The following is a 16,435-nucleotide window of genomic DNA, read 5'->3' as shown; positions in this document are numbered from 1 at the left end:
CACAGGACATCACGCAGCGCCTCGTGCCAAGAGGCAGCTTTCTAGGATCTCCCCAAGCCAGCACTGATGTCAAACGGAACGTGGAAGTCTCAAAACTCCTTGTGACTTAGAGGGGTGAACTCAGTGCCTTATAAAATAAATGTCAACGACAGCAAAATGAGATTTTAGCACACCAAAATCAACAAAATTCAGGATGTGGCAGGTATTTGGAAAGGAAACTGTATTTAAAGGATGGGCAGAAACTATCCTGGCCTGGCCTGATCCTGCCATGGACCATGGTGGCATCAGAGCGAGGTCTCCCGCCACCATGCCATGACCAAGCAGCGTTCCCACGCGACCTCCACATCTCACACCTCGCTTCCCAGTATCACCAGCGACGCTGCTCCAGCATGGTCCCTCCTGCTAAGCCCACACGGTGAGGAAAATCCAACCAGAACCTCTGCGGTTGGCAACCACGAGCCCAAACTCAACGTCTCTGGGCGCTGTGCAGAGTTTAGAGAGGACAGCACCATGTCTGGACCTGCTGCCTTGCCCCCTCCCCTCTGCACCATAACTAACTTCCGAAAGCACTCTCCCAAGATACAAGTCTGGATGCTTGCTCCAGCGCTCATACCGAACATCAAGGCATGGTCCCCTGCTATAAAATATGTGGCAGCAAGCAAATGGAAAGCACAGGAAAATACAGGCGAAAACAGGACAATAACTCTAAATCTGAAAGCTGAGACCCGATAGAGTCAGTTCACTTGTGCAATCATTTATAAGATGAATGACAGTTTAATAGCCACTAGACAGTCCCCAGGGATCTGTGGTTTGAAAGTAAAATGGGTATTGTCTGTACCTCTTTAGGCTGTTTTCCAGCATGTTGTTGCTGTAAAAGTTGAAGCTGCAACTGTTCCTGTTGTTTCTTATAAAACTCTTGAAGCTGCTGCTACAAAGAAAAGGGAAGATGGTAAGTAACAAAGTGGAGAGCCAATTCAGTGTCCCTTTTGGTGTAACACACAAACTGTGATTTGAAAAATAGCATCCTTTTATCTGTAATGGTCTGACCTTTAGTTTGAAACTCGACAATAAATTCAGTGCACACTGACTATTCTTGGCATTATCGTTTGAAAAGTAATCTCCAAAATGAACTGATGAAAAACATACCATTTTCTACACAAACTAATTAAAATAAGGCAAGGAATGACCTTTGATTGTAACAACAAAGCCAAAATGCCCTTGCTGAGAGAGCCTGGCGAATCTCTGTTGTGAAACACACATGCTTTCTAAATGATAGGGTTTGACTGTATTAAGTGTTGTTCAATACATGCATAGACATCCTGGGAAACACTCTCCTCCTCCCTGCTCCCCAGATGTGCACGGCGCAGGCAGCGCTCCGGCATGGGCAGGAGGGAAGCGGAGGCAGCACACCAGGTCCTGGGTTGGGGCAGATGCTGACACCCGCCCGGGGTTCGTGAGCCCCCGCTGTGCCCTACTCGATGATAACGGAGGCTCGGGGCTCGGCAGCGGCCAACTTTCAGCTGGAGAAGGACCGTGGGCCATGAGAAGCCCTGACACGCCACACAGCAGACACTGGCTAAAAGAAGCTTGTGAACCTCTTCACTTATACTGCCACCGTTTCCAGAGTCCTCTGCAGATCCAGACGGACATACAGAGGTCTAAAGGGGAAGCATCACCCTGCTACTGAGTTTATTCCAATTAGCTGGGGCACACCGTGCTTTCTGGGGGAACGCAAGGGAAAGCAACAGGGACATCTGCCGAAGCCCTGACACTTAAAATATGCATCTGTATTATTTAGCTGATCTTGGAAACACTCCTAGCATTGCTCCCTGGATTTGTTTCCAGTAGCTATTTCTAGAATTAAAAACAAAAGAGCAGTCAGTTCATCTCGGAGCATGGCTGCTCTGAGGTACAGACCCGAGATGCGGGCACAGCCTCATTCCCTGGGAACGTTCCGGGGGCCGAAGCTCTCCAGTATCTCTAGGAGCCACCAGAACAGCTGTTAAGGAAACAATTACCTGTTGAAGCATGAGTGCCTGCTGCTGTTGGAGCAGGACTTGGAGTTGCTGGGGAGTTAGCACTTGTTGCTGGAGGATCTGCTGCATTTGCTGGGGAGTGATCACTTGAGGTGTCATCATAGCCACCGACACTGGAACCTGCAGCACAAGAGGAGAGCAAAGAAGGGGTCAGGGCGCATCGCCGCAGCTCCACCATGCCACCCGCCACCCCCGTGCCAGGCGAGCCCACGCCTGGCATGGAGGGTGTTGAAGGAGACAGTCCCATGCCTGCTGTGGTGGGCTGTACGAGGTACCGGCCACATCACCCTGGCGACTAAAATCCCCTTTCATAAAACATCCTTGTGTTGAAGATCCTTCAAAACAAGCAATACAGTAAACCCTGTTCAGATTTATTTATTTTTACAAGAAACTGTCAAGCAGGTCCTTTCCTTCCCAGAAAGCCCTTGCCTTCCGTACAGAAACCCAACCGCCAAGTATCCCGCGCTGATGGGATCTAGACCCTATTACGACAGGTTTTTAAGGAAATTGAAGGAAGGCTCAGTGATGTGAATAACAGCACTAGACTCCTATGCAATTTGAACAGAAAGGCCCTACCACGATGTCTTTACCATTCCATATTCACCCAGCATACAGATGTCTTCAATTCTTTCATATTATGTGAGATACCATTAAAAGCCGCTTTCCATGACATTTCAGTGACAAACAGCTACAGTGATGAACTTGATAGCATTTCATATTTGCAACTGTTAACACGTTTCTGCACGGGCATCTTTGCAAAGAACCTGTACACTGTATCTGAAAGGATGATGTCTTGTTCAGATAAAACACTGACATTAAAATGACAGGCTGTCTTGGCCAAGGTTACACAAATTGTATTCAAGCGGATACCTAATGACAATGCTATGAATTCTGCAAGCTTTCTAGAATGTAATTTAGCTATTCAAAATAATCACTGCACTTGTGTTTAATTTGCAGACTACATGAGAACCATTTTGTCAGTCCTAGTAATGCAAGAAGACTATTTCCCTAGAAACCCACCCCTCTACCCTCCACCCCAAAAAAGGAAAAGAAAAGGGGAGGGGGGGGGAGGAGAAACAATAGAGGAAAAGACAAAACCCCTATGAGTTCTAACAGTAATATTTAAGCACCTTACTTTTCTATAGTTTCAAATCAAATACGTGACAGCACAAAACTAAAAGCAGTAAAGGATATACTTTGCTAAAAAGGATCTCCTGTCATCTCATGTATTACAATAAAAGGTAATAATATGTTTAGCACTTTTTCCGTGCACCACTTTTTAAAAAATCAGCAGACAATAGCTGATCAGAAGATAAAGGAGTTTAAAAAAGAATATCTTCCAGTGTAGTAGTAAGCAGGAGAGAAATGCAGTATTAATTTTATGTAACATAATGTCTTAATATGCAGTTTATCTTGACTTTTTCACATGATTTGTCCTGTCATTTGCATAGCAAGCTCTCATTCCTAATTTCACAGTCATTATGCACTGATGTCCTGATTTCTCAGCATCACTAATTTTGATGAACTAAAAATGGTTCCTGAAGGTCAGATGCCTGTACACCGCACATCTCCCCGTGTTGTTGTGTACATGTTGTGTGCCAGGGCCAGACACCGCCTGGAAAACCTCTGCCTGAGCGAAGCCTAGCGAAGGCTCGCATGTCTCTGACATCCCGCGCCCTCCCACGTATCTAATGTGGTCCAGGCAGGTGTGAACACAGGCAAATGGGGATTTAATTATGGGTCAAACACCAATTCCACCAAAGCCACTGGCTACTCGCCCGTGGCCAGTGTTGCTTGCCCGTGCCTATGGGAAAAGCCACCGGCCATCGTGCCCGTGCCACCGCCTAGCCACACAGGACCAGTTCCGAGGACACTGAGTCATGGGGATGGGTAATCCCATGAATTCCAAATATCTTAATCTGTAGTCTGTTAAAAACTTTTCAGGGAGTAGAAAATTATTTAATTAAATACTGCCGTCACCATCTTTGCCCCGAAGCATGACTCACCTTCATTATTCTCATCCCCAGAGAAGTTTACTTTACCCTGGGGTTTGTACTACCTTTCATTGAAGTTGGACTGAGCAAACAGAAGAGGAAGCATGTTTAAGTATGTTTTCTGTGCCCTTCTTGGAAGACAGACAACACAAATACTCTTCAGTCAGATTTATGACGACAAGTGGGGATGCAGACAGGAATAGGGTGGGGTGCTGTAAACCCTACACATCAGTGATTAATACGAAGGGCCGCATTCTGCCGTCAGCTATGCAGAGACAACTCCCATTCACTTCCACAGCTTTTTTTTTTTTGCATGTTTATCTTGGGATAAATCTAAGGATTTGGCCCTACCTTTGAAAACTGGCCATGTACCTTCCGGTGAAGAATCTCCTAGCTCCCCACTCTCTGCTAGAACAGAAGCACTTAACTACCAAGAAAAAAAAAATCCCTTTTATATATATATAGACACACACATACATAGATCTGTGTTTTTATATATATATGTAAATGACACATCTAGGAGTACAAGTTTGCATTGACCCGCTCCACTCCATTTTACCATTTGAAACCACATTTTCACACCACATCTGCACCTCTGAAGAAGGTCCTGCCTTCCATTTATAAACAGGGCCAACAGCCGCCTTTAAGCCAAAGTCTGTACCTCAGCAGCTCACGAAAGCAACTTACTGAAACCTTTTGCAAACAAACTCAAAAAACCCCAGAAACTACCCTGTTAAAAATGACACACACGTCCGGGACAAACGTGGACACACGCAGGGGTTGAGGAGTTTAAATAGTTAAGAATGATGGTCTATATATCCACTCTCAACTCCCAACGTCCAACTTTTCCATGTAGCTAGTCCCTAGTAATACCAGGAATCAAAGGGCATGCAGCACCAGCAATAGGCTATTATAGCCCACACTTTATTACCCATTACTACCGAGGTCATTAGCGGTAAGAGTGATTGTACCGGTCTTAACCTATTGATCATTGTAACTACTATCATTTAATCCCGTGTTGAATGTCTGGAAAGCTGCTAAAGGCACACAAGAGAGAGTGCTTTAGCGATGAGAAATATAGCCAAAGCTTGGAAATTACACTTTGATTCATAAAATCTAGCCAGTGGTTTAAATCAATAGTATTTAAAACAGTCATGTAAGTTCTTAACTACAGCTCTCTAATATTTATAGGTCCCTTTTTGAGTGTATTCAGTCAAAACTAAACTTTATTTTAGATACTGTGCAATATACTTTACATTACGTTAGATAAAAAATATTTATTTCTGATATTTTGTCCGATAGTAAATGAAACCTGAACGGGGGAGGGGGGGGCTATAAATTAATTTTAGATTTCTATCTCTTAGATGTCAACTTAAATGTGTTGCCAGAAAAAATTACAAACCAACTTTAAAAATGGCTTAACTGTTTAAGTACATGAAAATGAGCATGTTTTATGAGTTAACAATGAATCACAGAAGGCAGTTTATGAAGAACTAAAATAATTCTGTCTTACTGCCTTCAGGGAGTTAAGTTCAAATTAAACTACTGGCAGATATATTTAAAGAATGCTAAGTTAGCATGTGGAGCAGAAATTAATCTCTTCTTTTTTTTTTTTAAAGTTGTTTATTTCTATTTTCCACACGGAACACGATTGTTGTTATTGATAGGATTAATGAACTACTTTGGGTATTGTTGACTGATAACAATAGGGTGTGGTAGATACCCAGCTGCATGTAAACCTGGCAGCAAAGGTAAAAATACAGCTGCGATTTGGCTTTGGGAGCTGTGCTAGTATAGACCTGCTGACATGCTAATACCATCAACGGCAAAAAATGTCTTTTAATACTCACAATTGTCTTCAGACAGTGTTTCTCACAGGGTTCAGCCTGCTGGTTTCTCCGCATCCCCCAAAGCCCCCATGGATCCCCGCAGTCCCCTCCGCTTCCCCCAATTCCAAGCTCCACAAACAAGCGAGACCCACCAAGGAAAAAACTTCCTCAAACTTGGGCCAAGTTCACCTCTAACTTCACCAGGGAGTTACAGCAGGGATGCATTTGTCACTCCTCCATACAACCCAGACAAGGGTCATGGGGATGAAAATGATTTAGTCCTATTTAATCATCTCCATTCCCCCATTTTCACCGATATTAATATAGTTAAATACTAGCTAAATAATTTCAAGTAGTTTAATCTTGTAGGAAGTGGGGGGGGGGGGGGGGGGGGGTGGAAAAAGAATAATAGTAAAAATTTTAAAAAGCCATTTTCACACAGCGTGCCTCCGGTGTCGGATACGGTTGTGGTCCTGTTAACTGTTAGCAGGCATGCATGGAAGATGGGGAGGATTTCCTTAATTCATCAAGAATAACCCTGCCAGAAAATCCTTTTCTCCTGCCATGTAGGCTCAAACTTGATTTCAGTAAGACCTCATAGCAGGCACCTTGGATTTCCAAACAGCAATTCCTTGGTTAAAGATTTTGTGATAAAAGTTAAACGGAGCAAAACATAGCTGAGCACAGAGAGAGCAAGGAGCTGAGGAATGGGTGGAAAAAAAATAGGGGGGGGGCTACAAATATTAATACATACAGCTAGGCAAAAAGAAAAATTAACTGAGCTGTCCTATGAGAAGGGTATTATGTGAAATACATTTGAAATGGTAAAAAAATAAAATCAAATCTCAGGCAAAACAATGCAAGACAGCTTGGTTCCTGCCAGAGGAGAAGATAAACCACTGACACGCTAGCAAACGGAGCAGCACGATGCCACAAGCCGGAGCAGAGCCCAGCAGAGTACGAAGTGCTGAAGGCAGGACCTGCTGCCATCCTGAGACTAGAACATTTCCGACCTTAGTATTTCATCCTCCAAAATAACAACGACGACGACAACAACAACAACAAAATGCCGGTTAGAATTATTCAGGCGGAAACTGCGATGCTGTTTCATGATGGGAAATGGAATCTCACTTTTAGGCTTCGGTATTTTGCTGTAATACAGCACAAGGCATTAAGGCAGGTAATGCTTATTGTATTAACGTAAAATCAGCTAAGTAGTCTGGTATTAGCATAACTGTTCTCTCTGTAACAATGCAACTCCCTGTTAAGAGAGGAGGGGAGGCGGGGGGGGGGGGGGGGGGGAAGCCCTCTTTAAAATTAAATTAGCATTTTATTATTATAATTTTGTTTGTTGTGTTTTATCAGGAGGGAGGATCTCCCCCTGACCCGAGGAAGGCAGTACCATGGGCTATGCTGACATTCCCCGGCATGTCGGGATGTCTGCTGTCTTCCCTCTTCCCTTCTAGCTGAGGAAAAACGGGAATATTTTCATATTTGTTTACAGATGAAACATCTGATCTTATCTACCACTTCTCATGCATACCAGGTTTCTCACTAAGTGCCGGGATAATTGTTTCTGCTATAATAAATACCCATTTAATTTGCATAAAAATATAAAGTTTACATAAATTAAATCCTTTCTGCATCTAACATTTGTCACATAGAGACTAAACCGGAACACACACAACCAAGTCGCATTTAATAACCTGAGTGAGATTTCAACCTCGAGATTATCATCATAATTTTTCACATTTTATAAAGTTATCGGTTTTGTTTCCCCACTCCAGCACGAAAGGAAAAATTACAACCTGCTGTATGTGTTTCTGAACAGAGATGGTATTTTATAATGATTCAGTTTAAATGAAAAAAATATAATAATAATAAATACATCCATCTGTATTTTTTTCCAGAGTTTAGGAAAGGAAATGTTAGATCAACATATTCTGCCAAAAAAGCCTCAAATAAACCCAAAGCAATCCTGCTTAGAAACATCCAAAATACCCTGAAAGCCCTTGAAAAACCCTCTCTCTCCCCAACACCCTTAATATACTGAGACTGATCATCATGTCAGACTCCTCACATTTGTGTATTAATTCATTAATACATTAAGGAGAGCTTAATTAAATAATAAAAGACTCTGATTGAACCGGCAACATTTAATATGCCCAGAATTTCATGTGAGCAAAAGGGAAGTGTTATACAGAGGGACTCCTGGTGTTGTTCCCCCATCTTCCCCTCCCTCCTCCCATGGCAGATTTTTTTAAGCAGAACTACAACTCCCGACAGATTTCCAGGGCAGGATGAGCCCTCTCTCCACTCTCCTACAAGAGTCGAACCCATAGCTGCCTGCTCTTCAAACTTGGGGTGTTTGAGACGACATGTTATCGTCCTGGCCAGCTGAATAAAAAGGGGTTTGAGCTCTTGGGAAAAAAAATAAGTATATATATAAAATATATATATATTCACCTGGTGAAATCCTGCTGTTTATTTCCCAAACAGAGCAGAGCTCTGCTGAAACACCCAGCTAGGCTTCGCCACTCCGGTTCCAACCGTAGCCTTCATAACAGTTGTAAACTTTATTTGCTTAAAATGTGCAGTTTTTCACACCTATGGCAGACACCTACAGCTGAACATCACAGCTAAGCACAACGGTGCAAATTAGATTCTAATGAGAAAACATCAGTTGCTTCTTTGACAATCTTGCCATTCACTGATTCACTTCTAATGAAGACACACTCCAACCAGCGAGCTCGCCGTGTTAAAGGTCAAAGCACGTTCAAAAAAATGCCTCACAAAATCAAGGCAAATGGGAAACCCGTAAAGAAACCTTCTCATAAAGTGGTGTGGCAATTAGAGTAATTGTGCAAAAAGCCGTCCTCGGTAAAAAGTAAAAGAAATTAAGCTGCCACTACTGTAACAGGTTAGATGAAAATCAAAATTTAATGTATTCTCCCTTGTGTCATCTTGTTTTGTCAAGACATCAAATAGAATTGGAAAGTACAAAATAACAAGCCCTTGAGAAATCACAGAAGCCGACCTTTTTGATGTTGTTGGTTTACCTTGTTCTCAGTTATTTGAACAATGATGTTTCAGATTTAAGGGCAAGATAAAGCTTAAAAATTAAAACCCGTTGTCAGTTTGGGGAGGAGGGGGGTGTCGCCCCTCCCAAATAACAGAGCATCTTACCTAATCAATGAAGGCAAATCCGTCCGAAACTAGTGCATTGAGCAATTAGCAATTCCACTTATTTGTTCAATATCCAGGCTGGGTTTTCTAACATTCATTCAACTTCAGCACAAGCTACAGATCCTCCTGCTAGCAGAGGAAACTGTGCTGGAAAGGGTAAAAAAAAAAAAAGGGCTGGGGAAGAGATAGCTACTTGCCAGCACTACCTCTCTCCCCAAAGCCTACACGGCCACTTTCGATCTGCAGATGAGAGCATGATGTATTTCCACCCCCCCTTCCCCTTTCCTTATAACTGGAAAGCGAAGCTGAGCAAGTTAAGCACCTTATAAAAACAAAACAGTACAGGGCATTTTAACCCAACTACAGCAAAGTAGTTTCCAGTAATGCAGTTCTGCTTTCAATAAAACAAACAAACTGCTCAAAACCAGCCAAGCCTTTCACCAAACAATAACAAATTTAGCTTATGGTGTCAGGACTTTCCCACAATCTAGTTCTGCAGGTGTTGATAAAGCTCCCCCTGCTACCACTTTTCCCTAGCAAAAAAAAAAAAGGGGAGAAAACAACATCACCAAGTTATCTGGCTACCGGGAAACACGCTCCTAACGTCAGTCCAAGTGCTGTGTCCTTCCAGCACAGGTTTGTCTACAGCAGCTCGAAAAACAACTAAGAAAGCAAGAAAAGCACAAGGGCTTTGCAACTCCTTGAACTTCTGAAAGCAAAAATCCTTCTCCCCTTACCTTTCCTTCGGCTGCCCAGGGCATGCAAGCACAAACACGGGCGCTACAGCATTTTACACCCAACTAGTAATTTGTTTAGCTTCAGTATTTTAAGAACAAGATGCCTCTCAAGCAGCGCCGGTGCTCGAGCCCTGCCAGGTTGGAGCGCTGCAGAAGGTATCTCTCTGACTGCCCTACATCACTTTTAACACCTACAAGTCCCCTCCAACCATCCCCACGCAACTGTTGCAACCCTCTTCTTCCTTGCACACAACCAACCCAACCCGCGCAGACGTCAGAGCCCACCGGCCATGAGCGCAATGATCCATCTGCGACCCGTTACAACCCAGGGGCGATGCGTTCTGACTCCACAGCGGTGCCTGATAACTAGTTACACCCCAGCATAAACTGGGTAGAGTTGTACTTTTAACATGTGCAGAGGGCTCATCCAGCAGCAGAGCAACGCGAGGCATCCACACCTTCTTCCTACGAGCCGCGGGATTCCCAGCCAGCCAGCGCTGGGATTTTATTGCTTCCCCATCAATCCCATTATATTTGTGACTTCTCTTTAATTCAGCTGAGGGACTGGTCAGAGCGTGTCTGGGAGCTTCCCTTTTATTTTTTTTTTTTAAAAAAAAGCCAAAAAATTATGCTTGAGAAAAAAAAAAAGGAGGGCCCGGTGGTACAGCACGGTAGGGTGGATGTTAAACAAGCCCCAAAAAAACAAGCCAACTGTAGCAAACAACGAAAAAAAAATATATTTCAAAGCAGCCCTTCCTATCATAAGCTTTCTGATGATTTATGGTTTACCAACTCAGCAAGGTTACGCAACACTGCATGCCTTTAGATGCATTATTTGAGTCAGTTGAGATTTAATTAAGATCACAGCCTCCAAAATCCCTGTCAAATGAAAATTCACAGAAGACAATACACTATATATCCTCATGCAGATAGTCTCCATTCCATGCTCTGGAATAACATAAGTTAATCCTCGTTTCTATGGTGGCAGACAAAAGTTCACTAATTTTGTTTTCTTTTGACACTTGTGTTGTTTTCTGTTTTATGTCATGAGATCATTCCCTTTTGAGAAGGGGAGGGGAGCTGATATAGGGGGAGAAGAGGGAAAGCAATATGTCTGAATATGGCAGCAGATGTATTTTGACATTCTCACAGCTCTGCCGTGATGTCATCAAGTTTTCATATAATTAACCCCTGCCAGTAAGAGCAACATTTCATGACATCTGTCCATTGGGAAGAGGAGGCAGGAGTCAGGGACAAAACACAAGAAGCGCCTCAATCTTGCTCTCATGCTAAACCCAAAAATCAAACAAAATTAAATCAAGGCTACGAAACAGCATCCGCATCTTCCGTATCGGCAGCCGGCTTGTTCCCAAGCCGTTATCTGCCCCAAGCTGCCTCCCCACCTCCAAAGTGCCCTGAAGCCACACGCCACGCACGCCCAGCGCATCCCCAACGCCTTCTCCTCCCGATGGTCCCGGTGCAGGAGAACGCCTTCCCTCTATACAGTCCAATTCCTCTCCGTGCCAAACACGAGCAGGGTAAATAAAACTGTATTTCTTACAGGGAAACTGCTAGAACTTTACCTCATTCCAGCGTGTTTCTGTTTGCGTTATCTTAATATCTGCTTGCTTATCTCATGGTTTAGAAATGACAGGTGCTAGCGGTCTTTTGTTTGACAGGCCACTACACAAATAACTGTCTTGCCTGAAAGGGCTAATGCACTACTAATGAACAATAAATCAACTTTGATTATAAAGTGTCAGACCAATCAGTTTGCGGTTCAGCTCTATCACCGTCTAGGCCAAGGCAGCTACTCTGTTTAGGCAGGATTTGGGTTTCATCTCAGCAGCCTTATCAATGAGATTTTTTTTTTTGGAAGCAGTCACAGGAGATCACCGAAAGCCCCTCTGACAGCAGATTTTCCCGCTGGCTGCGAGGAGGGTGCCTGCTCTTAGACACTTCCCAGGCTGCTACTGCGACAAACAACACAGTCAACAAAAGCCATTTCTTCACCAGGCAGCAGCACGCCCCGACGACGCGCCCGCAAACGCACAGTTCAGCCCTGACTTTTGGAGGAGCGAGAAGCAAACGCTTCTTAACTTCACCTAAAGATGCGTAAGGTGCCTGAAAGCTTCGCACAGCAAACACGTGTACGGGCGGAGGGGGGGGACACACACCGATCTGGCTGACAGTAATTTAGGAGGCTGAGGGCTTACTGCTTCAGGGGGAGGGAGATGGAGAGAAGAGCCTCCTCTCCTGCTGTAGCCATCGCACACAGACAAGTCGTTGCAGGATCGGGCCCGGGAGCATCGGGTATGAAAACGAGCTTTCACCCAAATGAAAAAAAAAAAACCCAGATTTTAACATTTGTTTACAAAAGGGAAACTGGCCCCATGTACGTCAGTTTTTATTAGAAATAAACTTTAGCGATTTATTGTAGTTAGCAATTCAACACCCATCGCCAGCATAAATCCGACCATTTCGTTCTCATAAACAGATCTTAGTCACCCCGAATGATTCACATTTCCTGCCACCACCAAACTTGTTTTTATTTAAAAATATAAAACGGTAGCGCTTCGAAGGCCGGCACATGCACCGCCACGGCTGCCTTCTCCAGTGGCTTCCCCCTACCACCGGCATGAGTGGGAACCCCTCTCTCTGCCTTCGGTACGGCAGGCTGGCTTCGAAGGAGTTAATGGTAAAGAGGAAGAGTCTATATGCACTTTGCTCTAAACTTACCACCCACTTCCTAAGGGTTCCCTCCTCCCCACCACCCTCGAAAAACCATCTCATTTGCCCTCGAACGCTGGCTCGCAGGGTTGACACTTCCCCTCCGCCACGTTTAGATCCCGTTACATTTATTTCACCAGGGCTCACGGCACCGCTCCGTGTCAAAACCAAAACCTCGCTCACTTCAATTTCCATCCCACATCCCACCCCCACCCCGGTAAAGTGAGCGGCCAATCCCTCCAGCGGTCCCGGCTCCCGATGTTTAAACCCTATCAAGTATTCTACCCGGCTCTGGGCACTTTCCCTCCTCCCTCGCTCTTCTTCCAAACTACGGCACCCCAAGTACAAGCTGCCGGGGCAGCCCCGCGCACCCGAGCTGTCAGAACAAAAGGCAGGCAGGACCCGAAACGCGCCGAGCCACTTTGTAAAACCTTCGGCAAGTTGCGAGGCGCGCACACCGTACCTCCCTCCCCTCCTCTCCCCCGCGGCGGAACCGGCCGGAGAACTCGCAGCCGGCCGCGGGGAGTGCGGGCTGGAGCATCGCTCCGCTCCTCCGGGCTCTTTCCGCCAGTTCGGGAGCGGGCCCGCCCGCCCGCACCCCCCTTCTCCCCCCTCCTCCTCCTTCTCCTCTCCCCCCTCCTCCCCTCGAGGCACCCACCTGGGCGGCGGCGGGCGGCGGGCGGCGCGCCGGGCCATGGAGCGGGCCGGCAGAGCGGTGCGGTGCGGAGCCTCCGCGGGTGCGGGCGGAGTGGCGGGGCGCGCTGCTCGCGGGCTGCCGCGGCGCGCCGCCACCCGCGCGGCCCCGCCCTGCGCCGCCGCGCACACCCCGCCCCGGAACGGGGCGCCCCGCGGGCCCGGCCCTCCGCCGCCGCCACCGCCTCCTCCCGCGGCGGGCACCGCGCTGTCCCCTCCGCGCCCTCTGACCTGCCAGCCGCTCCGGGCGGCAGCCCGTCCCCGCCGCAACCCGCCGCGCTCCCGTCGGGAAACTGTTTAAAAGCCGCCACCACGCTCCGCCGTGGTCCCCGCTCTCCAACCGCCCCCCCCCCCACCCTCCCCGCCCGAAATAAATCTCTCCTGGGGGGGAGTGGGTGCCAGCAGCGGAGATGGAGGGGGTGGAGGTGGGGGGGGGGGGGAAGTGTCAGCGAGCACAATGCTCCCGGCAGCCGCTTCGGGCACAGTGCATCTGCCCCTCCTTCCGCAGCAACTTTCCCTTCTCCCGGGAAAAGTGGCTTCGACTCCCCTCTCGCTTTCCCTGGCAGTCCTGCCCCTGAAAGCTCAGGATTGCCGTATCGGAAACAATATTGATCATTAAACAAAATAACCCCAAGGAGCCTCTTAGCAGGATTTTGCACCAAAACAGACCCAGCCTGTGAACGGGAACATTTTCCTTCCTCCCTTCCCAAAACAGAGGGGGATTGTCACCACAAAGCAGCAGTGGGATGCTCAAAGAACCTGGGACAGGAGGTGGGATGCTCAGACACCCCAGGAGAGGAGGTGGGATGCTCAGACATCCCAGGAGAGGAGGTGGGATGCTCAGACATCCCAGGAGAGGAGGTGGGATGCTCAGACACCCCAGGAGAGGAGGTGGGATGCTCAGACACCCCAGGAGAGGAAGTGGGATGCTCAGACACCCCAGGAGAGGAGGTGGGATGCTCAGACATCCCAGGACAGTGGCTCTGTGCAACTCACGCCAGTACCTGACCTGTGGAACTCACCACTACCTGTTTATAAGCCAGCCAAGCCCTCAAGCTTAGAGGAAGCAAAACGCTGTGTTTGGGTCTGTGGCACCTCTGTAAAAGCGGTGTTAGCGGTTTCACGTCACTCAGAACAAGCTTCCTCCAGCTCTCACGTGGGTGAGCTCAAAGCAATACTTTCCTGCGGCCCCCCCAGACCTCAGCGCACAAACACAATCCCGCCGGCGTGCCGGCACTGCCACAGCCCTGGTAACCTATTTCCTCCTGCCCAAAAAGCTACTCTCTACTTCATCCTGGGCAGCAGCAACGTTTGCTAAAACCTCTCCTGCTGTGCCAAATTTATTCTTTCACATTTTCACGTAGTTTCTGAAGACAAACCCGATGCCCACAGTTACTTCCCGTGCCAGCGACTGCACAGACAGAAGCCGCCCTGACACCATTCCCAGGCAGAACCACACTTTCTTTGCAGGAGTCGAGGGCTGGTAGACAATAGCCCCATTAGTTATGCTGCTAAAGAACCTCACAAGAAGCAAAGACAAAGGACCCAATTTACTGACAACTTGTGATCTGATGTTAAATGGGATGTGATACGGATTGCTATCCACCCTAAAGTGTTTTCATGTCAGATAACAAATTTATTAATGGGATTTTTTTCAGGTCACAAAAATGTGACCCCACCCTCTTATGAATATTTAATAAGGGACTAAGGGCATCTTTTGCAAGACCCTAAATCTGCCAGAAACAGCCTACATGAATCAGAAAGCGCCTGCCTCTTAAAGGGGCACGCACGCACCGAGCGGGTCAGCACATAAAGGGCACGGGAAGAGCTGGTATTGGGAGGTATTGTACAGATGCAAAGTTAAGGAAATAAACACACACACATCCCAACACACCGGCCGCTACATAATAATACAAACTGGTAACACATGCAAAGAGCTAGTAGTAATTATTGCCTGCACTTAAAAGAATCCTTCCTGTCCCAGACTTCACAGTAATCTCGAGGAACTCTGTAATATATTCCCCAAAGCAGTCAGAAGACACAGGTGTCAACTTTTCAACAGTTCCTCTTGTGGACCACCTCCTCTTACTCCCAAGCTGCATTCACCGTGGCAGCATCCCCAGCTGCACCGATGCCAAAGCAGCATCAGTAGGAAGTAAGAGCCCCATGCATTTAACACACCCCTACTAACTCTGCAGCTGGAACACACAGGGGACCGCGCACCCGGGAAGTCTCTGCAGGCAGTCATGGGATGCTCCACAGACCCCAGTTTAGAAATCTTGTGATCCATCTTGTCTTCCTACGCACAAACTTCTCACATACACACGACCTTCAAACCTAGGAAGTCACATCTTCAATCTTCATTTTCTAATACAACTATATCCAGGGACACACAGCTCAACAGAAGACCAGTGTCGCCCTCCTGTCCTCATCATACGCCTCTGGACCAAGCTCTGTCTCACTGCTACTTATAAGAAAAGGAGCCTCTATAAACCCCACTACTTCTTTCTAGGGGTGCAGGAGCAGCACAGTGTGGCGATGCAAGGACAAGGCTGAAAGCTACACGCAAAGCAAAAGCACAGTGCTGACTCTGGCACTGACAATGCTCCCCAGCCCCAGGTACATCACCTAGAAATCCTGTTGGTTGCTTTTATTTATTACTTTTAATGGCTATCACATCTCACACCCATCGTTTCAAAGGTGGTCAACAGCCTCAGCATCTCTGTGTCCTCATCTGCAAAACGGGGCTAATGCTACTCATTTCAGGATCTTCTGCAGACCAATATTTGAGAAACACTGAAAATGAAAGGTGCTGGCTAAGCACCAAGCGCTGGACACAGAACCTGCAAAGCTGTATTTTTAAAAGCATTTTATACCCTTTCATATAAAAGCTTCATACCTGCAAGCTCAGCCAACATCTGCTGTGGGCTAAAAACTTCAGTCTATTCCCTCAGTAACGGAGATGGTAGCACTTGTTAAGCAAGGTCACCATGAAATATAATGCATTCCTAAGCCAGCAAAATATTTTAAAAGACCAAGAAGAACCATAAAGTCCCACTTTAATTCCATTCAATTACGGAGAGTCATCACAGACAGAGACAATCAGACAGGGATGTTTAAAACTGAACACATAAAGTAGCAAATTAAAAAAAACCTGGGAACGAGTGTGGCAGACTAGGTGGCTATCTGGCACTGCGTGCCCCGGGAGCTGATACATACCAAGCTGTGGC

The 16,435-nt window shown here is 46.6% G+C and overlaps 1 protein-coding gene across 1 annotated transcript in view; it reads right to left on the bottom strand.

Moving 5' to 3' along the window:
* FOXP1 (forkhead box P1) overlaps positions 1–16,435 on the bottom strand; it is a gene marked incomplete at its 3' end in the record, with an annotated part of 338,169 nt that overhangs the window by 70,135 nt on the left and 251,599 nt on the right. The window contains exons 5-6 of the mRNA XM_084269605.1: positions 2,019–2,156; positions 839–928 (exon numbers count right to left, since the gene is read on the bottom strand). Of these exons, the coding sequence (XP_084125731.1) occupies positions 839–928; positions 2,019–2,156 (228 nt within the window). The remainder of the gene's footprint in view (positions 1–838; positions 929–2,018; positions 2,157–16,435) is intronic.

This window comes from Gallinula chloropus (genome assembly GCF_964237585.1).
Source record: "Gallinula chloropus genome assembly, chromosome: 12".
Classification (NCBI taxonomy): domain Eukaryota; kingdom Metazoa; phylum Chordata; class Aves; order Gruiformes; family Rallidae; genus Gallinula; species Gallinula chloropus.
This window is presented reverse-complemented; position numbering and strand designations above follow the sequence as displayed.